We start from the raw sequence: 25693 nt of genomic DNA on the forward strand, positions 1-25693 counted from the left end.
AGGCTAAAGGGCTCCCAAGATCCAGTTGCCCCCTCCGAGGTCACAGGGCCCGAGGCAAGACTGTTGAGCTCCCACTGGCCAGGTTGACCCACCCTGCGAACACCGAACCCCCTGCTGCGCTGTCAGTTCCGTGTCGGATTCTTCCCTCCTCTGAGATGCGGCCAGCAGAGAACCGGGAGGCGTCAAAGTTCATACGAAAGATTGAGTGGACCTCGATCCAAGGAATGCGTCTCCTGGGCCGTGTGTTAATGGAAGTTCATCAAGGACACCTGAGCTGTGCTTTTTATCAGAAACACTTAAAAATATAACATCTCACTGAGTTAATTTATCTCAGAAACTGTAGGAGTCCTGTTGGCCTCTGAAATCCTGGTACGGTCCACAGCGGCTGAGCTGCCTTTCAAAAGCTCTTGATGACTGCAGACTTTGTCGGCACGTACCCGTTCTGCCTTTCTGATGATTTTGTCTAGCAAATAAGCCATCAATTCCGCCGATACCGATGTGCACTGATCCAGAGCACTAGCGTAAAGCTGGCTGCAGCCATCTAGCGAAGACCCTGGCCTGTTTGCATTACAATCCAGCAGGAACAAGCTCTGTGTCACCTCCTTCCTGTTATTATTTGTAATATTTTTGACAATTTGGGGAAATAAATGGTAGTGTCTCTTTTTTCAGATAAGAAAATTGAGGCCTGATTTTTCCACCGTCACACTTAGTGGTGACAGCGCAGGTTTAAAACCAGGCCTTTCCTACTGCAGGGTTGTCCTTGCATTTTCATTGCTGTGCGCTGTGGTTTTCACATAAGATTGGTGGAAGAATTCTGCTTCCCATCCAACATCAGGGCTTCAGTCTGAATTTTTTTAAATTCCAGTCTGAATTTTGTTATCTATTGTGTCTGTGATTTTATCAGTAGTACCAACAAGTGCATTGAGGAATAATTGGCTTAAAGGTCAATATTTTGTTTCATTTTGGGTTTTTTTCTTTTCATTTTCTGAGAGAGAGTCTCTTCGCTGGCCTTGAATTCACTGCATACCCCAGGCTGGCCTTGAATTTGTAGCAGCCCTCCTGCCTCAGCCTCCCAAGTGCTGGGATTACAGGTCGGGGCCACTACGCCCTACTGTTTTGTTTTGTTTTGTTTTGTTTTGTTTTGTTTTTGCAGTGCTGGCTGGTGTTGAACTCTGGTGCTCTACCACTGGGCTGCATCCCCACCCTTTTTCATTTTTTATTTTTAGACAGGATCTCACAAATTCCCCAGGGTGACCTTGAACTTGTGTTCCTTTTGTCTCAGCCTCTCAAGTAGCTGGGATTACAAAGTGCCATCTCCTCTGCAGTGAGTTGTTTTTAGGTTTTCCACATTAAATTTGACTTTAAATATTCTAGATGCAGGTTTGCTTTCCATACTGACATCTTTTTCCATATTACATTCTCAGTGCTAAGTCCCATTTCAGCTGTTCATGGGCCAAGCTGTTTCATACTTAGTATGAACCATTGTTTTTGTTAGTTGGTTTTCTAGTTAGATAACCACCAAATAATCATTGCTAATCCTCTTCTGTTTCAGATTCGATGGGAACTTTAATACCAATGTATCTAGAACAATTAGTTGTGATCGACTGTCTACAGCTGTTAATAGCCGGGCCTTCAATCCTGGACGAGACTTAAATTCAGGTCAGTAACTTGTTAGTTTTATGAAGGGGAACTGTGTTTCACCATGCTCAAGTTGAATCCATGTATTGCCTTAAATTTCTTCTCTGTGCATCCAGTATAAACACAGGTGGTGACTACTCCGCTACTTCCGGCCCTGGAATTCCATTCCTTGTTTCTCCCCCATTTTATCTTGTGTACACTTGTTGGGAATGGCTCTCAAGTGCTGGGATCACAGGTGTGTGCCACCACACCCAGCAAGGTCATTTTAAAGTTGCAGAAATTTTACACCTTGCCCCAGCCTGGATTTCAGATTTTACAAAGGAGGAATCTCGGGTTTCAGACAGGTCCTAAGCCTTCCTGTATTTCTGGGAAGCTGCCGGATCTCAGTCCTTATGTAGAACTGTATTCCCCAAAGCCCAGTCTCTTGTCAACAGTAAAACCTGAGAGAAAAGCCAGAGGACAGAATATTTACTTCTAGGGCCCTAGCCAGGCTCCATCTCGGGGAGAAATTGTATCTTTCAGAGCTGTATACACAAACGGGTAATCGGTTGGGTCTGGAAAGAGCTGCAAATTTTCTGTTTCCTAGGGATAGTAAACTGGCTTCCAGATTAATGATCCAACTGAAATCTGCCTGGCACATTCTCTGGTCCAGTACGTAATGGATTCAGTCATTTTTTAATTGGCTGGAGAATCTGAAGCCTTTCTGGAACAGGTAAAATCCACTTCTAGGAAAGAAGCTAAATCAGAATATTTCTCATTTTAAAAAAAACAGAAGAGCCGTAGATGAAAGCACAGAGGAGCAGATAAAATGAACTGTGGAAAATTCCACAGCTGGCACAGCACGGAGGCAGCCCTCGATGCTCCGGTTTCTCAGACTCACTGCCTTCCCTCAGAAAAACTCAGCCACAAGCCAGGTGTGAGGCCTGAAGCTCTGAGGGCAAATTACAGCCCTAATGCAATCAGGTGTAAGTGTGTCCCTGGAGCACACCCAGCAGCACACCATCATGTGTCGGGACACTTTCCACAGTTCACACTACCTTGTGGTTCTCTGCTCGAATTAGTAAAGAAGAGAGAGTGTGAAGGCCCACGCACCAGTGTGAATGGTTCTTTTAGTGATGGAATAAAGGGGTATTTTCACTTTTCATTTACATTCTTCATTGTAAACTAAGCATGAATTGCTTTTATAACCGGGGGAAAAATAAAAGGGAATTACACATACAAGGTCCCTCGGTATCTGTGGGGTTGGATCCAGGCTCCTCTGGACACCAAAATCTGTGGATGCTCAAGTGCCTTACATAAATGGGGGTGATATTTGCATAGTACCCACACATCCTCTTGTGTACTGAAAACCACCTCTAGATTACTGGTAATGCCTCAAGTAATCTAGAGGTGGTTTACAGTACATTAAGTGACATGTAAATGATTATGTACTGATAGATAGTTGATTATACATTGTTCAAGGCATAATGATGAGAAAAAGCATGTGCCTGTTCAGTCAGACTCCCATTTGGTGCAAGTCTGTTGAGTCTGAGGTTGGTTTAAGCCACAGGTACAGAGGGCTGCTGTTTCCCCACGCACTTCTGCCCTTATTGTAGTAGCCCCTTTCTTAAGAACTCCGTTACCCGGCCATGTGACTGGGGCAGTGAGGAAGCCCAGGGACAGACGGGGTGGCTGGCTTGGGTCCCAGAGCCCAGCCCCTTCAGGGACCACCCACCTCCCTGGCCCTGGGGGTCCTCATTTTATGCGGTCCATTGTTTCTGATAAGGAACAGTTGCAGGGATCCAGCTCCACCATTGTAATCAGTTTGTTGTTTGTTTGTTGCGATGCTAGGTACAGATCCTGGGGCCTTCCACCCTGAGCTACTGCATCCCCAGCCCTATTTTACTTCGAGACAGTGTCTTGCTAAGTCACTAAATTGCCCAGGCTGGGCTCAAACTTGTGATCCTCCTGCTTCAGCCTCCCAGAGTGCTGGGATCACAGATGTGCACCACCATGCCCAGCAGTAATAGTGTTATTATACCTTTTTATTAGTGAATACAGAAGCAGTTTTTCCAGTTCCAACCTACCCTCTGACTCAAATACTGACAATTAATTTTGATCAGTAGTCATTAAGCACCTTTTGTGTGGTGAGTGCCAGGTCAGAAGACGTAAACAAAACAAAGATCATATGATTTGAGGGATGGACTTACAGATTGTAGACAAATGGACAAGTAAATGCCCAGAGCCAGCTGATGATGGGTACTGCTGGGTCCTGGATGTGGCCCCCCGAAAGTGAGCCTGGTGGGGGCCAGTTATCACAGGGCTGAGGCTGCAAGTGCGGTCTCTGCCCCTAACTTCGACGATGCTCCCCACTTTTCCCCAGTGTACTGAGGACTGAGCCCAGTGCCTTTGTGCTGAGCTATCTCCAGCCATTTATTTTGAGAGAAAGTCTCACTGATTTCCCCAGGCTGGGTTCAAACTCGCAATCCACCTGCCTCAGCCCCCCCGAAGTGCTGGCATTATGGGCGTGGCCACCACAGCCAGCTCCTGCACCATATTTTGATGTAACTAGAAGGCCCCCCCGAGCTCCCCCCCTCAGTCATAGACTCCCCAACCTCTGAACTGTGAGCTGGACAAACTCCTATTGCTGAGAAACGGTCTAGGGTGCTATTCCAGCCGCACACAGCAGGTGAGACGGTCACAGGAGAAGTGATTTGGAGCCAGGACATGCAGAGGGCTGGTGGCTGGGGTTTCGGGGTGTAGGGAGGCAGCGGAGACTGAGTGTTTTACATGGAGCTCACCTGTAAGATCCAAGTAAGCGGGGTGCCAGATGTCAGGAGGAGGAAGGAGGCAAAGACCTGGCGTTGGGAGAACCGTGCTCAGAGGGGCCAGAAGCCCCCGGTGGCTCTGGGGGGTTGAGCGAGGTGGACAGCAGGTCTGGCTGGAGAGGGCATTAGGGACCAGATCCCCGAAGCCAAACCTTACTGGGATTAGGAGGACTTCCACCCTGATTCTACATGAGGGCCATGGTCGGGGTATGCAGGACGCATCAGGACTTGGAGGGTACAAGGCGCAAGTGGAAGCTGTTAAGTTTGAGGTGCTTAGGAGACACCCCAGGTCAAGCAGTGGCCTGCACCAGGGAGAAGCACAGACTAAGGATGGGAGCTGGGGTTCCTGTCCAGGGAGTGCCTGGGTGTGACACTGTGGAAACCCTGCAGCCAGTGTGGGTGGAACAGAGCCGTGCTCCGGGGCTGGCCCTGGAGGCACTTTGTCACCTGGAGGGCAGCGAGCAAAGGGGCACAGGAAGGGAGGGCAGATCCAAGAGGGCCCCGTCCCTGAAGCAGAGAGATGAGCGCGACCAGAGACAGGGTGGCCCCTGGCTCTGAGCCTGGCTCTCGGAGACATTCCCTGCCAAGCGATCCTGTTTCCTTAGAAAATTTACAAAGCAGCAGCATCGGCTGAAAGTGCAGTCCCAGAAAGAAGAGTGAAAACCTATTCACTGTGCTGTGAGTGGAATCTCAGCTACACAAATAAGGAAGCATCCCTGCGGGGCCGTGGGGTTCAGAGCAATCGGGTCCCCTCACACACACAAAGTCACCAGCTTGGTTTAAAAAATCCCTCCAGATGCTGTTTTGCTGCTTCATTTCAGTGCTTGTTGTTAAAAGAGCCTTAGTTAAGAGCACTTGAAAATGCAAGGAACGTGGCAAACGTAGACAGAATAACAGCCAGAACCTGAATTTGGGTGTTTCTAAGAGCTCGTCTCCAGGGCCACCTGCTCCCTACTGACAGGCATGTTCTCGGGAGAATCCACAGGGCCAGATTTGCAAGCAGCTTTTGGTGTTGCTCCGGTGTTTAGGAACTGACTTGCTTGCATTTGAAGTTTCTCAACGTTCTACAGGCAGTGGCCACATACCAGAGGAGCTATTTGTAACCCCAGAGGAATGTGGGTGGTGGAGGGGCCCACAGGACTCCCCCTTTCCTCTCCTGCCCCAGGAGCCCCTCTGAGAGCCCAGCCCACGCCCTGGGGCTATCATGTGTCTGCCGCTTCCATCTGGGAGGTGTCAGCCTCCAGTGCTCTCCACTGCCTCATCCATCAGCGGCCCCTGATTGATAACAGTTTCAGGTTGCCTCTCAGAGGAGCTGGAAACAGATTCCCATAAATTATACACCATTGCTAGACCTATTTATCCAAATCTAGGGCCTGCATCCATCCACACACGTGCACACATGTGCGTTCTTTTTCTTAAAACTACCCCTGCCAGATCTCCACTTTCTAAATTGACTCCTGGCCCCCGATTCCATTCGGATAGCTAACGGTGACAGCACCTGTGTTCCATTACGTGTCAGTGATGTTTTGCTCTGGCTCTTTCCTGCTTTTATTCCTGGTTTCTCACCCTCTTTTTTTTCCCCCTTTCAAATTCCCGCTGAGCTATTTTCTTGCATGGCCTGATCCCTGACAAGAGTTTATTTGAAGAGTCCAAGGAAAGTTGCCTCTTGCTCTCTGGAGTTACGCCACGGAGGAGAGAGTAGAAGTGGGAGTTCGTCTTTGCGAGGAGAGAAAAAGTGCCCGGACTCTTTATTGTGTTTGATTTAAAGAGCATTTGAAGTTGCAAACTTCGATCTTGGGAACGTTTCCGTCTTCCCTGAGATACAGGATTCACAGGTGTGAGGGCATTTAGAAGTCAGGTTGCGCAGGTGAGGCTACGGGAGGCGAAGACTCGGGTTAATTTCAGCAGCTTTGGCGCTTTGCCCTGGGCTGAACGGCCGTGCTTTCTCTTTTCTTTAAAACACAGAGGATCTTTAAACTCACAGTGGTTCCCTGATTAGTTTACTTCACCGTGCTACAGAAGGAAGCTCATCCAGTAGTCACTGGACGGGGGTGGCCGTGTGCGGGGCCAGTCCCCCTTGGGAGGCTGCAGGCTGCCGCTCTGTCACCGGGTCACAGAGGACCACCCCCCCCCAACTCTGGGGCTGTGTCCCTGAGTCGGGGCGCTGCGAAGGTGGCTGCATTAAGTGCATTTTGATCTACAATGTTTTCACCTTCTGTGGGCTTCACCAGCATGTAATCCTACTGTAAGTCAAGGAGCACTGAACTTTGGAAGTTTAGTATTAGCAAAATTCTCCTCGCCACGGTGCAGTTCTACCTAACAAAGGCCATGTTCTACCTAAAATGAAAGAAGGAAAATCAAGCAACTTAGGAATTTCAGGTACCTTTTTAAGCCCAGGTAGTCCAGCTTCGTGATTGCATTAGTGCCATAAAACATCTAGTGATGCTGTTTCCATCACATCTAAAGAGTGTGCACTTCGCATGTACATCTCTGTGACTCCGTTCATACCTACCGATATGAGGACATGCATATGTGTGCACACAAATCACGTAGGACCCAGAGGGCCCTTTTAATTCCCCTTCAAGCTGCCACTTTTAACTCAGACCTGGTTTTCACAGTCCTGCTGTTGTATGTATTGCATGTATAGTTCTCATTGCTGGAACAAAACACTTGCTACCCACAAGTCAAATGAGGAGAGGATCATTGGACTCACAGTTCGTAGAGGATTTGGTCCATGGTCCGCTGGCTGCAGGCGTGCGGCCTGGCAGGAGAGAAAGAGTTCTTCCCATTGCAGGCAGGAAGCAGTGAGCCCTTTCCCTTTTTATTCTACCCAGGCTACACGCTACTTGTTGGTGCTGCTCACACGCGGATGGGCCTCCCTCTCCAATAAGTCCCTCACGCAGCCAGAACTATGCTAACCAACCACCATCACACATCCATGATAAAGTTTGTTGACTGAATAACCAACTTCAGTTCATCACTATGATTATCCTATGTGACCTAAGACATCAAACAAAACCCAGACTTCCCTCTGAACTTCTCCCAGGTCTGGGTCCCCAGCACCGTCACGGTTCCCATCCCTGTGCCCCGGGATCCCTCCTCACCTTCCCACCCAGTAACTCTTCATCACTGTGGACCCAACCTGAATCAGTGACCAGATGAGAGGGGGAGAGACCGAGGATGTGTCAGGCAGCCCTGGACAGACCTGCACCGGGTGTCGTCTGCCCGCGCGTGACCACGGCCCGGGACACCCTCACTCTGTCCTCTTCCCCGTGAAAGGGACGGGTGCCAGTGCTCTGCTCCAGTGCGAGCCCCGGGCTGCTGCTCCTCCCACAGTGAGTGCCAGGAGTGTGGACCTCCGCCACCCCTGTGGAGGCCCGGTCACCGCCGGGACCTTCCAAGACGCCATGAACACTGTGTACGTGGAAAGCATCTCTGGAGACTGAACTCAGGGTCTTCACACTGAGCTACATCCCAGCCCTGTTTACATTTTACTTATTTAGAGACAGGTTTGTTACGTCTCTAATTTCCCCAGGCTGGTCTCGAACTTGTGATCCTCCTGCCTCAGCGTCACAGAGAGCTGGGGTGACAGTGTGGCACCTCGCTCGGACGTTCGTTCTTTCATTTTGGGAGCAGGTTGGGTTTTGCAGGAAGCGGACTCTGGTGGAGATCAGCAGCCTTTGGGAAAGAGAAGGAAGCAGAACTGAGCAGTGCATGGGGCAGAGCAGGGTGACCTTCCTAACAGCCTTACCACTGGCCTCTGGCAGCCCCAGGGACTGGGAAGGGGCGGCCACTGAGGGCTGTGCCCGCTTGGCCACCACTCCGTTATTTCATTCTCTGGCACAGTCTCACTGCAGAGCGCTGACTTGCTGTGCTGGACTTCGACTGACCCCGCTCCTTTCCTTCTGTCTTTTGTACACTGCGTACCCAGGCTGTGCCTGCCCTTAGCAGGACTCAGCACCTCCTTTCTGAAAGAGGGTTCTCTGTGTGCATTTTTGTCTTCATAGTGGGACAACCAAGACTTGACGAACCTGGTGAAGTGAAGGTTGTGGCTCTGGCTCTGTAACACTGGTTTGCTCGCCTTGGCCGCAGACCTGCTCGGGGAGTGAGAAGTCTGCATGCCCGAGGTGACACGGGCAACCAGCTCTGAGCGGTGGCCTTCTCCACCTCCAAGGCTGGCTGGGCCGAGCCCAAGCGCACGGCACACACAAGAAGACTGTCGCCTCTTCTTGCCTCTGCACCTATTTTGCATTTTCCTTTCCTCCTCACCATGGTTTCAGGGGCAGATGTCAGCATCAGTCAAGAGAAGACATTAATCCACTTGAACAGCAGGTGTGGCACTGACCCTCAAAGCGTCGTGTGTCCCCATGTGGCCCGATGTCCTCCCTCCCAGAGAGACAGGAGCTGTGTCTCCATTTGTGCCTGCTGAGGCTGGAAATTCTTCACGTCTGAAGCCAGACCCGTCATCTTTCCGTCCTTTCCGCCCTGCGTCCCATAGGCCAGTTCAGAGCCGCTTCGGTGTCCTGAGTCCCAAGTGCGGGGCCAGAACAGTCCCTGTCTACACTCTCGCTGTCCTGGTGATCGTCTGTGGTCGTGTGCCAGTGCAGGAGCTCCGCCTGGGTCTGCATAGGAGAAGGAAGAGGAAAGACAGGGACTGCAGGGTGTGCGTGGCTTGGCTCTGTGGCTCTGGGTGGGCAGCACAGGGTCAACGCTGAGCTGGGCCTCACAGTCCAGAGGCCACACTGTGAAGAGTGCACCCTGGAGGCTATGAGCTGAGCAGCCCGGATCATTGCCTAACAGAGAGTAAGCATCCAAAACAGGACACTGAGCTGCGTCTTAATGGCGCCTGTGCGTCAGTGTCAGAGGGCCTGGCTTTGGCTTGGTTTTTGTTGTGTTTTGTTTACTTTGCGGCAAACAACTGAGGGGTGTAATCAGGGCAGCAGTGCTTTGAGGAGAAGGGAAGGGAACATAATTAGCTGGGAAAGGAGAATGGGGGGCTCTTAAGTTCACCCGAGGAGGGGGTGGGAGGACGTGGCCAGCAGAGGCCGCAGTGGAGGCCCCTGCATGGGGGCACAGTCACCCACCGCCCTTCCTCCAGTTACCCAGCTGAGGGTCATGGGGGTCTCCTCCTCCTCTACCTCCTCCTATTTTCCTGCTACAAACCATTTTTTAAGTTAAGAAAATTTGAAAATGCCTGTTTGCTAAAGACAGAAGGTGTCTGTGTGGGATAATAGCGCTCAGCTCCCGAGTGAGCTGACCCTGTGTGAGCTGATCATCCGCAGTCCCTGTGCTTGGTTTAAAACAAACACACAGTCCTCTTACTCCCCAGCCCAGACCTAGCAAATTCTGAGGTTGGTTTGGTGAAGCTCAGGAATCTGGAGATTTCAGAGCTGATCGTGGTGATGGCCCCCTTGAGAACTATATTTTCGTTACTTTTCATTCCGTGAATTTTGTTCCATGAGTATCTGGGGAGCACCTGGCCCTTGGGTCCTGGGAGCGCGTACTGGAGAGCAGTGGGTGGGATGGGCAAAGTCCTTCTCCATCCTGCGAGTCCTCAGCCAGGCTGGCTCAGACGCGTCGGTCAGAGTGGACGGGCTGTTTTGCATTGATGAACCTAGTGGACCTGAAGAGCCTGGATCTCAGAACCGAGCCAGAGCCTAGAGGATTTGCTTTCCTTCACCTTAGACTACATACACTCAGGAAAGAGCAGAAGCGCACTGAGCGGTCCTGGGAACAAGCTCGGGTGATCACCAGTAACCGGCTTTGGCAGTGGGCTCTGCCTAGTGTTCTGTGGGGCGGCAGGGCCTCTGGCCACACCCTCAGGGTCCCGTTCCGGGCTCTGGTCTTAACTCATTCTTCCTTTCTGAACCAGAGCACTCTTAGCTATAAAACGGGAACAAACTCTGCTTGGTCAGCCTCCACACCACGGCTCTTGCTGTTCTGTATTCAAAATAAATTAACCTCTCCATGCCTTGGTTTCCTGAATCATAAATAAGACCCACCTCATAGGGTTGTTGTAAGAAAGAATTCCAATGAGAATTCATCAGTTTCCTGGGGCCTGGTGAAGTACTTAATACGCTGACTACTTCCGGAGTACCATGAATAGGGCCCAGGGGTCCCTGAAAACGTGTAGAACACTGCTTGGGATGTGAGTGGGAAGTGGAGTCGGGGAGGCATGCTACTAGGGTGTAGTGCCAGAAATCGTATTTGGAGTCCTCAAAACATTCATTTCTGTTATCTGCCTGCAAGGTGCTTGCTCCTTCGTTACAAGAGGTGTTGTGTCGATGCTGGTCTGTGGAGAGATTGTGTGGTTTTGTCTGCACCTCGGTGTACTTAGGATGCTGCTTGGACCTTTCTATCTAGCTGCAGGAGGCTGCTCTGTCTGACTGAGTGGTGTTGGCCTGGGAATCAGAAAGCCTGGCATTCTTAAGATGGAGTCCACAGGCTTGCAACATAAGCATTTCTGTTTGTCCCCACCTCTGGTGGACAACATTATTGAGAAAAACCAAAGCCCCAGCCCAACAGTAAGCGCTTTGCAACCCATCTTTCCTCTATGCTGGGTGGTAGAAGCATTAAAGAGGGCAGGCAAGGAGCCTGGGAACAGGGCCAGTTTGTTTTGACTTGAGCGGCGGATGCTAAGCACCAGCTAGATGTGGATGGTGATGTTAGAAAGGAGATCTTTGAGGCCAGAGATCTGGGGTCCAACTGTTGGAATGGACTGCAGAGTCGGGCGTATTACGCTCAAGGATCTAGAGACCTAATACACGAGAGGAACAAACACCTAGAAGGGGAAGGCAGGATTTTTCAGCTGCCCATCTGATAGCAGTTTGTGTCCTGTGGTGGAAGAAAAATAAGCCAATGCCATTACAAAAGTGTCAGTCTCCGCTTAGAGTTAGCATAGAAACTGTAGGCACAGTGGTCACCTTGTTGAAGTCCTTACAACAGGGAGGGTCAGGGAGGAAAGAGCTTTTGCTGAAGGACCCGTCTTCAGCTTATGCTTGTCCTTCGTCAAGATTGGGTGGTTTGGAAGTCAGATTGCTCCTGTATCCAGGAGCCTCACCCGCTGGGATCTTCCTGAGGATCGGTGGAAAGTCTCAGGGGTGGACCTGGCACTGTGCTTTATCCACAGCCAGGACTCCTGCAGGGCAGCAAGGAGGGAAGAAAGTACAGTGGCCCTAGAGCCAGTGATGGGAGCTGACCTCCGCCTAGAGCAGCGGAGGCAAAGCTGTAGCATGGGTGCCACCGCGGGCTGTCTGTATCAGTGAACGCTCAGAGAGGTTCGCCATCACTGCCACAGAATTTCAGTAATTGTCTCAGTTAGGTCACTTCTGTCTCAGCTTCAGTGTCTCCCTTTATAAAATGACAGTAATTGGATTGAATTTATAAAACATATTGTTAAAAGATGGTAAACATTGAAGTCAGATGTCTAGAATGTCACCCAGCCATTCCTACGTTTTTGACCTGAGTCCTAGGCTCCTACCCAGCCTCTGCTTGGCACCAGGAATTCCAGGAGGAGGAGGAGACTCAACCCAGGAGGAGGCTGGCAGGAACAGCGCGTCCTGCCGTCCTCCCTCAGAGCCCCTCTGGGTTCTGATATTTGGAAGCATTTCAGTCTTTTCTGGGCTGCTGTAAACTAGCTTGGCACCACTGCCTGCGGGAGCTGTGAGTGTTCTGATGTTATTGTCCCTGTGTGCAGCCGTTCCCAAGTCCACCTTCCTTGTGGCGGCCACTACAGGAACTGTCCTTACATGAAACCTCTCAGTGAGCCAGGCTGACCTGTGGATGTTAAGAGCGGGAAGAATACGGCCTTTAACCCCGGCGTCCACAGACCCTGCCCCCTCCCCAACAGTCCCTGGATAGAAGTAAGACCCTCGTGAGTGTGGATGTGAACTCCACGAGATCTTCACTCTCCCTCACCTCCATTCACCTACATCTTTAGGTGACAGTCTGCAGACCACTAGTCAGGCTGGGGGCTTTGTCACCGAGGAACTCACGGCTGTTTTATCTCACACAGGGGTTGCTGAGGATGTCGTGTAGCGTCCTGCAGTACCCATCATGATCTCCAGAGTACACAGCGTACTGGACTGTCTTAGGCCGCTTTTTGTGGCTACCACAAATTACTCAAGGCAAGCCAACTTAGAAAGAAAAGAGGATTTATTTGGGCTCAAGTTCTGGTCCAAAGTCCAGGGGCCACACCTGGTGAAGGCCTCTCCCTGGGAGAGTCCTGTGGTGGTGAAGCCAGGGAGTATGCCTGTCCATCTGTACTTGCTGCTACCCCTATCTCCTTACAGAGCCGTCAGTGTTCAGTCACGGCTCCCCTCTGAGGGCCGTAGCTCGTCCTCCTAACCCAGCATGTCGCAGTGGGGGTGAACTGCAGCATCCAGGACATGTATATGTGCTCTGTAAATTTTCCATTTTGTGGGCAAAATAGCCTCATCGAGAGCCAATGTGGTGCACTTGTTTAACATGTGCCGTTCGGATTTTGCTCATAGGAGCCATGAAATCGTCCTGGGGCTGGCTTTCCCTGTCTTCCTGATGAGTGGCCGCAGTGCTGGCAGGTCTTGTGAGCGAGCCAGTGGTGTTTGGAGAAGCGGTGGTCAGCATTGTAAAACATTCACATTGCCATGGAATGCGTATTGACATAGCGAGAATGTTTATCTTCCACTGGCTCTGGCATTAGAGGAGAATAAGATTTTAGAATTGATGGAATAAAAGTGTAGCTCCCTCGCCGGGTGCTCCTGAGAGCCTGTGAAGGGCAAAAGCCCCAGCTCCCCACTTGCTGGAGCGTGGGCCGGTCGGATGCATCTGTCACCCTGGGAGTGGGACTAGGCCTAGAACCGACCTTAGCGACCAGGACACTGGGCAGAAGGTGGGAAGAGGTGCTTTAGAGAGGATGTCAGGGGATGCAGTGGCTTCAGGGGTGAACTCGGCGAGGGCAGAGCCCCTGTCGCCGGCTTCCCATCGGCCCTGTGCAGGAGGCTGAGTGCTCCACGTGCAAGACGAATTCCGATTGATCTTTAAATCGTTCTCCATCCGTTGCTCCCCTTTCCCAGTTCCCCTGAGCCCGTTCACTGTCCAGATGTTGCTTGGAACCGAGGCCAGGCTGCAGAGCGTGAGGGCTGTGGCCAGGCAGGGACAGCGCTGCCCACAGCGTGGCTTCTCTCCGCGGGGCAACCTGGACAGGGTCCCCGGCCAGGCAGGGGTGGAGCAGGATGCAGTCACAGTCCTGGTCTGGACTCTGCTTCCGCTCAGTCTAGAGTGAGGCCTCGGGCCCCTCCAGGAGGCTCGGAACTCGTTTCTGCCTCTGGGACTCAGTTTCTGCCCCTGGGTAAAATGTGCTCCTTGGTGTGGTCGAGGGCCTGGGTAGAAGGGTGGAAATAGAGCGGGAGGCTTTGGGGACGCTGTACCCCTGCATGTGTCGTGTTCTCCGTGGCTTTGTTGGAGGATGACTTCTTGTTCCTTTTTTTTTCTGTACTTTTTTTTTCTGGGGATTGAACTTTGGACCTTGCGCTTTCGAGGCAGGCAGCAGAACCACTGAGCTAAACCCCCTCCCCAGTTGTTGTTGAGTCAGGGTCTTACCATGTAGTTCAGGCTGGCTTTGAGCTCACAATGTAATCCAGGCTGGGCTTCAACTCATGGAGGCCCCCCTGCCTCAGCCTCCTGAGTGCTGGGATTGTAGGTATATGCCACCACGCCTGGCTTAAATGTATTGATTTACAGTTTTTTGCAGTGCTGGTGAGTCAAACTCGGCCTTGTGCATGGCAGACAAGCACTGTATGTCCAACCCGAGCAGCTTGAATAGAGAGTATGAACCGCAGACCCAGAAGTACTTTTTTTTGATCCTCAGAGAAGTTTGTGCCCACCGTCCCAGACCAAAGACAGGTTTCTGTCCTGAGCTGGCCGTTTAAACTAGCATGGCAGAGGGGCCAGGGTGATTAACCCTGAAGTGCGGCTATCCGTTGGGGCTCGCCACATTCTCATCACTGCCAGTTAGGAGGTTGTCTCGATGGGGTGGGAAGCGTTGAGTGGCATCGCTGGGAGCTGGGGCACACGACTTGGCACGGTCAGTGCCCCGTAGCTGCATCCTGTGTCGTGGAACCTCCGGCGCCTGACCCCAAGCGACCCCAGCATATGTTCCTGGAGCCAGCAGGTGGCAGGGGCGGCGCTGTGAGGCACTTTAGTGACGCGTGTTCTTCTTTGAAAGTTAGTGCCGGGCAGAGAACAGGAGGGTGGTTGGATGGCATCTTCAGCTCAGCTCCCCGCCCTGGACCCGTGCTGGGGACAGGTGGAGCCAGCACTGATGCCAGCCCAGCGTCCATACCTGCCAGGGGTGGGACTGAACTGGCACTTGCATGCCCGTGCCATGATTTAATTGCTGTCATGCTTGCTAATTTTTGGAAAGCAATCAAAATATATGCCTGGCTCTAGAAGACAACATATTGCTGTCAGCCAGCAGACGTCTGCAAAGTAAAGAAGGCCTGAAGTGTGGGCGCCTCACACAGGAGGGAGAGGAGACAAACAGGTGACCCTCTGTGTCCTCAGCTCCTGCCGGCCGCCCCTCTGGCTGCATCCCAGGTCCCGGGTACCCTGCTTACAGCTCTCGTACCCTGAGCTCACTCTCAGCCACGCGCTGTCACGCTGCGTGCCCACCTCAGCAGCAGCAGGCGGATGGGGAACCTCAGGCGGCAGCACAGGAAGAGAAGCGCACGGCGGCATCAGAGGGCCCTGTGTGTCTCAGAGCTGCAGCTTCCTTAGTCAACGAGTGGAGAGCAGACCAGGAAGCGTTAGGTTTTGTAAAACCGCACTGCCATCCCCCTGGAAGCTCTTTGCAGTGGGAGCGGTCAAGGCCACCATCAGCACAGTCACTCCTCAGCCCTGAGAGCCGCAGATCCTTGATGGCTCTCGTGGCCGTTTGAGGCCAGGCATACTCAGCACGCCTCCTGCCTCCTTCCACTCTGCGCTGGCGCACACCCCTCCCTCCGAGCAGCTCCTCTCTGTGCGATTCTGCTGTGCCACGGTCACCACAGTAAGGCTGGGTTTGCTCATCTTTCTGTGGCTTGCGGCTTATGAAGCAGTGATCCACACATAGCAAAGGGAGTAAACAGCTGGGCTGGTGTGGAACAGGGCGGAAGGACTCGGAGCCCAGAGGGGAGGAGCTCTGGCTGTGGGACCGGATGGTGGGTCGCGCTGGGGCTGAGTGGCTGGCAGGCGAGGTGGTGGCCAGGAGGCAGCGAGGCACCGTGGGGAAGGACACGGGAGCTGGGACACCCAGGTTTGAACCCCGGGCCGTGTGCTGATGACGTCTTTGACAAGTCGTGGAAGCTCACTGAGCATTTCTCAGCTCCAGAGCAGGAACGATGGCCCACAGGCACCCTGGGGCGCTTAGGGGAGTGAGGTGGGACTTGCAGCTACACCCACCCAGCACTCGGGAGCCGTGTCCCCAGCAGCCTTCCCCAGAGACCACCGTGCCAGGAGCACCCAGGGTGAAAGCCACGGTCTCGTCTTTCTGCATGGGGCCTGTGAACGTCACTGTGTCCCTGGGTATTGAATGCGCCCAAGCCAGCAAGTGTGCCCTCGCCCGGGGAGGGCAGGGCGGGGGACAGGAGACAACCCAGGGCACACTGGTGTGGCATCAGCCTGCGAGGCCACAGAGAACAGGTTCGCCTCACTGAGACATTAGGAAAGTGTTCTGTAGAAAACTTACGGCTTTGTTTTTGGTGGGATTTCTTCCCATGGCAGGCAGCTGCCGCAAAGCACCTGCCTGGGCACCTGTTGGTTTGACGGTTCTGTTTCATTTTCCTCCCTCCTGCAGTTCTCGCAGACAACCTGAAATCCAACCCCGGGATCAAGTGGCAGTATTTCAGCTCGGAAGAAGGGATTTTCACTGTGTTCCCAGCACACAAGTTCCGGTGTAAGGGCAGCTATGAGCACCGCAGTAGGTATGCTGACTTGCTTGCTGAGGTTCTTACTGTGGATTCACATGAGCTACGTGAACGGGCTTGGGGTAGAGCACTTGTCTAAGACGCAGGGGCCCTCGGTTCAGTACCCAGCACCACACACACACACACACACGCACACAGTGACCACACGCCACCCTGCCACAGCACTGTAGAGACTTGGACTTGTTCTGAAGCAGTTTCCCCACTCGATACCCTCCTTGGGTGTGGGGCAGGGCAGATGATCAGGCTCCAAGCTTCACAAGAACTGTCGAACAAGCCAAATAAAATTAGCCTGTACTAATGAAATTTGTTTGTTTGAAGTCTGAGAGTATTTTGAGTTTCAGATGTCTTTGTTGAAATCCAAAGGACGGTCCTTCCTGTAGTATAGCCGAGGAACGCAGCATCGTAATGAATCTCAGGAGAGTTGATGATTCTCAGCTTCCCTTTCTATGAAAATGAATTTGCCAGTTTCGTCCCTGGAGGTTTTATTATTCAGAAAACCCTGGGTTAGACTTCTGTCACGCTTCTCCAGGGAAGTGACCTGGGAGTGTCCCGCATAGCCAGCAGTGGAGGAGCGGGGATGCTTTGGATGACCTGGCTCATGGTTTCCAGGACGCCTAGGCAAAGATGCTTTGCTTTGAGAGCCACGCTTTCCCATTGGTGGTGTCAGCTGTTTGATGCCAGACCATCTACTGCCCTGCAAGGTGCCTGCTTTCCACGCCATTTGCTGGAGTCTAAATATAAACATCACTGCAGCTTCCCTTTGCTGCCCCCTTGCATTGGTTCTAGGATGTCTCAGCCACTTTCCTATCGCTGGGACAAAATCCCCAACACCTGTGACTTCAAGGAGGACAGGTTCATTTTGGCTCATGGTTCCAGTCCGTGGCCTATGGCTCCGAGGCAAAAACAGGATGGGAGAGGGGTCGGGTGGGGAGAGCTGCTCACCTCATGGCAGTCAGGAAGCAGAGAGATGGGAGGAGCTGGGGACATGAGTGCGCCCTCAGGTCGCACCCCGTGACCTCCTCCGGGGCAGTCAGCCACGAATGCATGCAGGGACGAATCCACCAGTGAGTCTAGCACCCTGTGATCCAGTCGCCTTCCACACACAGGAGACCTGCGGACGTACTATAGATTAGGACAGGCTAGGACAGGGACCTTATCCGTAAGATGAGAATTTCCCAAAGGAAAATGCTCTGCTTCTCTTAGAAACCCAGTGTGTGATGTCTTCCTTCCCTCTGTGGACACTGTGCTGGGCTTGGGTGTGTGGGGCTGGGCGGGGTGTCCTGACTTTGGCTTCGAGTTGGCTTCTCTGGGAGGTGCTCTGATTCTCAGCTGCTCCTGAGATTGAGATTGACTGGCCACGCGTGCGTAAGGCCCAGCCCACAAGGGAAAGCAGGACTCCGTCTGAGCCGCCTGCCCCAGCACGGAAGGTTTCCCTGCGCCTCCAGTCTGAGTCTGGTTAAAGTAACCCTGGAGCCTCCGGCCCTCAGCCGAAGGAGCCGAGCCTGTCCCTCGTCGTCCCCGCCACTCTCCTCCTGAGCCTCCCCTTCACCTCTGGGGAAGGAAGGGAAGGAAGGAGGGAAGGAGTCACTTTCCGTAAAATCCTCCCCCGGGCCTGGAGGACCCAGAGAGTTCCACCTTGAAGCTGGCCGGCTGTGGGCGGGGCCTCGTCTTCCTCCCGTCTCCCTCACTGGCCAGTCGCCCCGCTCTGTATCCTGCTCTCTCCGTGCTCCCTGCGGGTCCGGTGCACCAGCTGGTAAACATGTAAGAGTCCTTCCGAATTCAGGGAGGACTTTGGGCCTGAGAACAGTCACTGTGAACGCGGCCGGATTTTGAGACTTTCTGGTACTTTGTATTTCTTAATTTTTGCCCAAGCTTTTGTGACTCAGCTGTCATCTGACACGCTATAGAGAAACCCAGGTCTGGATGGATTTGATAGCCTGGCGTCTGGGCAGCGCTCAGGCCGTGGTGGCTGACCTGCGAGAACTGTCAGCACCAAGAGGGAAGGGGCTGCTCCTGCAGGGAGAGGAGCCAGACCTGAGTCCAGAGCCGCTCTGCGAGCTCTTGGGTCCTGACATGCGCTGGGTCTACACAGAGAATCCAGTGCTGGGGACAGCACCTTCCCTCCCTGGGGGCCCCAGCTCCTCCCGGAGGCAGAACGGCAGGGAGGGCAGCACTGGCCTGCAGAGGCATGGGTGACTGAGCAGAAGCCCCTCCTGGAGGTTGGATCCCTGACACTGTCCTCTGCTGGTCTCTAAAGTGAGAGCCCCGCCCCTGTCCTGCTGACACACATTACTGTGTAGGGCGGTGGTGTTTCCCAGCTGCCTGGCCTCCTGCCTGCCACTGTCCCCGTCCCTGAAGCACACGGAGACACTGGCATGTGCACGCGCCCCACTGGCGTGCACCGAGCCCCATTCCCTGCAGCAGCGCTGACCGGGAGCTTCTCTCCCCCAGACCCATCTATGTCTCCACCGTGCGGCCACAGTCCAAGCACATCGTGGTGATGCTGGACCATGGCTCCTCGGTCACCGACACGCAGCTGCAGATCGCCAGGGACGCTGCGCAGGTCATTCTCCGAGCCATCGACGAGCACGACAAGGTAACCAGTGCCCAGCGCCCCGGCCGTGGGTCCTGCTGAAGGTCGTCTTCGGGTGACTTCCTTGTTCCCAGCCATAGAGCGGCACTTTCGTGGTCCCCTGAGTCCCAACGCCTGGTTACCTGGCAGGTGACACCCGGGGTTGCTAGGTCACGGAGCGTGGGTGGAGCATGCCAGCGTGGTCACAGGCCTCCTTCTCCCGCTTAGAACACAGCGGCACCCTCAGGAGGCCCATGCTGTGTGTTCCTTATTCATCTGTAAAGTGACTCGGGGACGAGGTGGTGGCTTGGTTTCTACCCTAAGTGGAGGAAGCAGCCCCCATCCCACCATCTTCCGTGATTCCCGTGGCCGCCCGCCACAGCCTGCGTGTCCTGTAGCCACGTTCAGTTTCTGTTAGCCGACACTCCCGCCAGAAGCTGAGCTGAGGAGGGGAGGGAGCGGGCGGGCCGCTGGCGGGGCCTGATCTTTGTCCCAAGATTGGCAAGAAGTGGGGCACGGCTCTCAGGCCACACCCGATAGACAGCTCAGGGTCATCTGCAGCCTGTGCGTGTTTTCTGCTTTGTCAATTTGACTTTCCCGTCTCACTAATGTAGTTGCTTCACACACACACACACACACACACACTCATCCCCACTTCGAATTTGAAAACCAAGATGCTTAGTTCCTGCTAAGGTTTTTCTCTGCGTGAATTTTGTTGCTGTTATTGTTTTAATGATATTTGCTGATTTTTTTTTTTTAATGTGAGTGCAGTGTTGCTGCTTCATTCTGGAACAAAATCCAAACTCCAGGGTACCGTCCCCTTATGAACAAACCTTTTTTAACTTGATAGATTGATACCTCCAGGTGTTTATTTTTAAGTTCAGATAGTGTCCTAGAGTCTTCTCACTGGTTGATTTCTTCTATTCCATAAAATCCTGGCTGGGTGGCCTGGCACAACCTGTAGTTCCAGCTCTTTGGGAGGCTGAGACAGGAGGATTGCTTGAGTCCAGGAGTTTGGGGACCAGCCCAGGCAACATAGCAAGACCCCCAACTCCTTCAAAAATCTTAAACTGATAGGATAGCAAGTGTTTGTTGCTTTCCCCCTTCCTGCAGATTTCCGTGTTGACCGTGGCAGACACCGTCAGGACCTGCTCGCTGGACCAGTGCTATAAGACCTTCCTGTCCCCGGCCACCAGTGAGACCAAAAGGAAAATGTCCACCTTCGTGGGCAGCGTCAAGGCCTCAGACAGCCCCACGCAGCACGCGGCGGGGTTTCAGAAGGCGTTCCAGCTGACCCGAAGCACCAACAATAACACCAGGTTCCAAGCAAGTAGGTGCAGGAGAACGGGGTCCTCTCGTCCTGGGCCCCGAGCTGGCTTAGAGGGTTTTCACAGGCTGCCTTGGCCTAAAACCCTGGTATTCTCTTCATGGTCCTCTCCCACTCAGACCCTACTAGACTTCCTCATCCTTTCCAGTCAGACATGGTTAGTTGCTGGTTAGCTGCTGTTTAGTTGCTGGTTAGTTTCTGGACTCCCAGAGCCTTCGCTTGCACCCCTGAGAGGCCCAAACCCTCACGGCTTTCCCCAGTGAACTGCGTGTCCTTTTTCATGTTCATCCTCCTGGGTCTGACCTAGAGGCCTCAGAGGAGCCGCCTGCCTGCTCCAGGGAGGGCGCAGGGAGTTGCCTTGGTCTCTCCTCTCCCAGCTGTCACCAGCTGAGCGCGGCCCCTCAAATGCACAAAGGCAGGCTAATGGAATTTTCATGTGTTAAAGAAAGCTGGAATTGGGCTGCATGCTAAAGGAGAGGGAGGCGTGTTTGAAATGGGACTCGTGCTTTGAAACGACCACAAGGAATCTGTTTCATTTTCCCTTTTATGTTCGAACATCTATTGGTAGCTTTTTGTCTTTTTGGGAAAACATGAGTATATCCTGTGGAGATAAATTTAGAGGATGCGTTTCCAAGCTCTCGAGTACATCTGCATTTCAGCTAAGGCGGCACTGATCAGTGCTCAGCATAGGGCCTGGCACACTGGCCCTGCAGGAGGAGGTAGCTGGAGTTACAGTAACAGCCCTGGCTGTTAGCATCATCTTTGTAAAAACTGACCACAAGCTTAGCAGCTTAAAGAACGTGCATCTGTTATTCCATGGTTCCCTCCAGCAGGGAGTCCAGGCGGGCGTGGCTCAGCCAGGGCTGTGTTCTGCACTCGGGCTCCAGGCCCCTCTGCCCCATGTGTTTGTCGGCAGAATCACCCCCTCGAAACCACGAAACTTGAAACCACGAAACTCCTGTCTGCTTCCTCAAGGCTGGCCAGGGCCCTCTCTTCCACTTGGAGTCCTGACTCAGGGAAGGTGGGCCCCTCTAACAGGCTCGGCCGACAGGCCCGGAGCTGCTGTCCTCTGAGTTGATCGGCTCCTCTCCCGTGCGATTAACCCATAGCCAACGGGTTATCGCTGCCCTGTCACATGTGGCAGCTGTGGTCCCAGGAGTGACCCCGTGCCAGGTCCCTTTGGCGCACTGTGGTTGATGGCCAAGCAGAGCGGGTGCCAAGCAGCTCCGGCCCCTTTCCTCCTCTCAGGGTCTTGCTGCAGCCTCGGTGGCTCCAGCTCCCCACGGGCCGGCGGGCCGGGGTGACTGTGCCAGGTCACCCCCAGATCTGAAGGGCTGGCAACGGGACTGGGCTCTCGGGTTCTCGTGGGAAGGGCGGTGCTTCCATGCCCTTCCCTGCAGCCCCCTGGAAGCGCCCTTTCTTCTGGACCCTGAGGTTATGGAGCCGGATAATGGGCAGAGCACAAGCCAAGCAGGCCCAAACCCAGTGCCTGCCGTGGGCCTTGAGAGCTAATGCCTTCTTGTTATGGTGCACAGAGCGTCATCTCGCGCTGCCAGATCTGACTCAGAGGAGCCAGAAGCCCGGATTTCAGTGTGAAATCCCCTGATTCTCAAGTGCTGCTGTTCGTTGCAGCTTAAAACCCATGAGCAGAGGCCACCGAACCTGTTCTCCCACACCTTCGCCTGCACATGGCAGAACCCAGGTGTGAGGGGCATTTCCCCGCTGGGCTTTTGTGGTTGTCTGTCTTTTCTTAACATTGGCAAATAGAACATGGTGAGAAGACTGAGCATCAAGGCTCGGGCACACTTCTGCGCCACAGCTTTAGAAACACTCTGCACAGAAGGCGTGTTTGGCGACTTAGATGTTTCCAAGGTTTAGCTCACCATCCTGTGTTTCACAGCTGCTTCTAGAAATTCAGGGAACAGACCCCAAATGGGTTTGCCTAAAGAAACTTTGGGCCATGTGTGGCCGCACACACCCGTGATGCCAGCTAATGGGGAGACAGGAGGATTGCAAATTTCAGGCCACCCTGGGCTGCTTAGTGAGCTCCTGTCTTAAAGTAAAGCAGAAAGTGCTGGGGATGTAGCTCAGCGGTGGAACCCTTGATTAGTGTGCACAAAGCCCCTGGGTTCAGTCTGCCGTACTGACAAGGAAGGGAAGCAGGGAAGGAAAAGGAAAGAGTGAGTTTGCATTGTCTAAGAGAAGCTTAGGGTGCACCCAAGCCATGTTCCCTGACGCTTCTTGTGAGGGTTTTGGATTCAGCCAGTGTCCCCCCGCAGAGACTCCTCAGACCTCGTGAGCATGAGTAAATTAATCAGTCTCTCCAGACCCGTTGTCCTCGTCCACAGGCTGAGGCAATCACAAGACCCCAGACCCCAGGATGCGTGTTCTGTGCCGTCAGTGGTGGTCATGATGCTGCTCCACCTCCTCCATGACTTCTCCTCTGGCTGAGCGAGAGCAGATCCATGCATCCTAAGATGGCCCCAGGCCCAAAGCTGGCCAGTGACCCTGGTGGCCTGGCAGTAGCAGAGTGGGTGCCCGTATTCCTCCATAGAGCTCACAGCTGCATCACTATTTTGTCCACACCATGGGCATTTATTTAGCACCTGCTGTGTTCCCAGGGCCACTTTGGGTGCCTTGGGGCGCTGTCATTCGCAGGAGCCAGCCCTTCCCTTTGGGGCTGTTGTAAGGATTCGTCCAGGCACGGGTGTGGATGGGGTGCCTGCCCCACATTAGGCACCGCACAAACAGAAGGATGTGGCGTGAGTCCCCGCAGCTCTGCGCCAGCCCCAAATCCACAGCTTCACCCAGCGTGGGCTCTGCCCCAGTCCCGGTAGATCTGTGACGGTGCTGCTCGCCCTTCAGCTTGTTCATTCCGCCTTTGCGGGGGTGACTGGTCGGAAAGTCTTTGGTAGCTGAGGGAGGGAGAGGGTTGGGGATGAGGACCCCACAGCACGGGCAGAGCATGTGTGGGAATCGCTTTTCCCCGCCGGAACTGACTCCAGGGCGTGCTGGGTGCGTGGCGCTCCTCAGAGGAGAGGGCTGCGTTTCTGTCCCTTTGCTCTGCGCCAAGTCCCTGAGGTCCCTGCCCCAACGGGATCGATCACAAGCCTTAGGTTCTGAGCGGTGAGTGGAGAAGAACTGGTGAGTGAAAAAGTCGGACCAGATTTAGACAGCGCTGATAACTAGAGGTGGGAAAGCAACTCAAGTTTCTCGGAGGATGGGCACACCGCTGAGGGGGGCCGAACAGAGCTGGCGAAGCCCTCGGAGAGTGCATGCCTGCAGAAGGAGCCACAAGCTTTGAGTCACTGCCCCACAAGCTACAGGCAGCTCACGGCGACAGTGGTGTCAGTGCCCCATGTCCAGATCCCATGGCCAGGTGAGAGGACCCAGGGCCACCTGGGGCATCCAGGAGATGGCCTCGCATGGTACCTTTGTGGTGACGAGGTGGTCTGTCCCAAACTGCGTCAGCCTCACAGTTCGGCCCCCAGGGAGGGGGCCGGGTATATTCTTTGGTTTGTTTTCTTACAGTCTGAAGCTTAAATGAGATGTTCGGGGTCCTCGTAAAATAACACAGAAATATAATTACAACACTGAAAAAATATCCATGCCTGGGCCGGGGATTTAGCTCAGTGGTTCCACCACTTGCCTCACAAGCACAAGGACCTGAGTTCAATCCCCAGTACCAAAAAAAAAAAATCCATGCCTGGTTTAAATTTTTTTTTTTTCGGTACCAAGGATTGAACTTGGATCCTTGCGCTTTCGAGGCAGGCAACGGAATCACTGGGCTAAATCCCTGGCCCAGTTTAAAAGTTTTTTGCAGCAGCATTTACTTCCTAATCCGGGATGACTGAACAGTGAAATCCCATCTGTGGTTCACTAGAGTTGTTCAAGCACCGAAACTAAGATTTGCCTGTGTACTCACTGTTCATAAATACGGGAACTTTGCATTTATTTCTTTGAGTCAGATTTTATTGTGCTCATTTCAGCCATCTATACCGCTAACATGACTGCAATTAACTTTTCCGTTCTGCACAGTAATGAATACTTCTAAAAATGAAAATTTACAAACTGGGAAGCACTTCTAGCATTGTGCCTTTGTGGTTAGGATAATTTAAACTAACTGTTACGTATTGCTGCATAACAAATTAGCCGAACACCCATTAGCTCAAAATAACAGGCCTTTACTGTATGATAGTTTCTGCAGGTAAGGAGTCTGGGGGCGGCACAGCCGGGACTCTGTCCCGTGGACAGTGCTGTCATTTGGAGCTCAGCTAGGGTGCCTGCGGCTAAGCCACTCCCGGGCTCCCCTCTTTATGGGACCATGCTCAGCATGCCAGCTGGCTTCCCTCGCAGTGTGGAGGCGCCCACGGCAGAAGCCGCAGTCTCTGTGACCCAATCCCACCCTTGACCTAATGTCACCTCGTGCATTCTGCTTACCGGGAGAGAGGACCATGTCGCACCCCGGGGATGCGGGTGCCAGGGCTGGGCTCACGCCGGACTGACTTGGAGGGGAAGGTTCTATGCAGGATGTCACAGAAGTATCTGCTGAGACAAGAACCCAGCCTGAGATAGAAAGAAACAAGTGTGTAGCCCCTCCTCCCAGCAGGCTCTTGCAGCCTCTCCTGCCTGTTGCGGGCAGGATCTGTCCCCTCGTTTCTTTCCTGAGTCCGCTGCACTCTGCTGCCGGCCCAGTGCAGGCTCCTCGGCTGCTCTCCATCCCCTGACTCCAGCAGTAGTTTCAGTCTTTGCTCATCGCTCCTTCTTCTCACACTTAGAAGGGCTGGAGGTTTTGTGTGTGCATGCATTGTGGTTTCCTTCTTTTGTTTGTTTGTTGTTTGTTTTTTGAGGCAGGGTCTCACTCTGTAGTTCAGGCTGGCCCTGTACTCGCTATGGAGCCCAGGCTGGCCCCAAATTCACAGCGATCCTCCTGCCCCGGCCTGCCAGCTGCTGGGATTACAGGTGTGCGCCACCACGCCCAGCCTCTCTTCTCTCGTACACCCCTGAGCCATCTCCGTTTGGCTTATGCTCCGCTTTCCTCAACCCCTGAGCGGTTTGGCCCAGCATCACCCAGGGATTGTGCTTGTTTACACACTGTCTTTCCCAGCATCACTTGGGCAGTTGCCATCTCAACTAGCCCAGTCTTACATTGGATAAATTTGATAAAATTCTCATTTTATAGTTCCTGTTATATTATCTTATAAAAATTAACAAAAATAGACGTGATTTTTGGGTCATCCTGTATTTAAATAACTGGACTGGGAAGTGGCTAACCAGCTGGTTTCTACAGCAACCTACCCAGTCAGGACTGCGTCTGTCCATTTTATAGACAGGGAGACCTGGGCAGAGAGGCTCCGATATCAGTCTAAATCACCCCGACACAATGCATGTGTAGCGGAGCTGGGTT

General features: G+C 53.2%; 1 protein-coding gene across 3 annotated transcripts in view; it reads left to right on the top strand.

Annotated features, from left to right (window-relative positions):
- The window catches only part of Cachd1 (cache domain containing 1), a 174720-nt gene that overhangs the window by 105329 nt on the left and 43698 nt on the right, over nt 1-25693 (top strand). For all 3 annotated transcript variants that reach the window (XM_013071000.3, XM_021255596.2, XM_087212846.1), the window contains exons 4-7: nt 1553-1659; nt 16258-16384; nt 18839-18983; nt 20073-20289. In XM_013071000.3, the coding sequence (XP_012926454.2) occupies nt 1553-1659; nt 16258-16384; nt 18839-18983; nt 20073-20289 (596 nt within the window). The remainder of the gene's footprint in view (nt 1-1552; nt 1660-16257; nt 16385-18838; nt 18984-20072; nt 20290-25693) is intronic.

Source organism: Heterocephalus glaber, unplaced genomic scaffold, assembly GCF_053883595.1.
Source record: "Heterocephalus glaber isolate CG9 unplaced genomic scaffold, H.glaber_assembly_v1.0 deba00001442, whole genome shotgun sequence".
NCBI lineage: Eukaryota > Metazoa > Chordata > Mammalia > Rodentia > Bathyergidae > Heterocephalus > Heterocephalus glaber.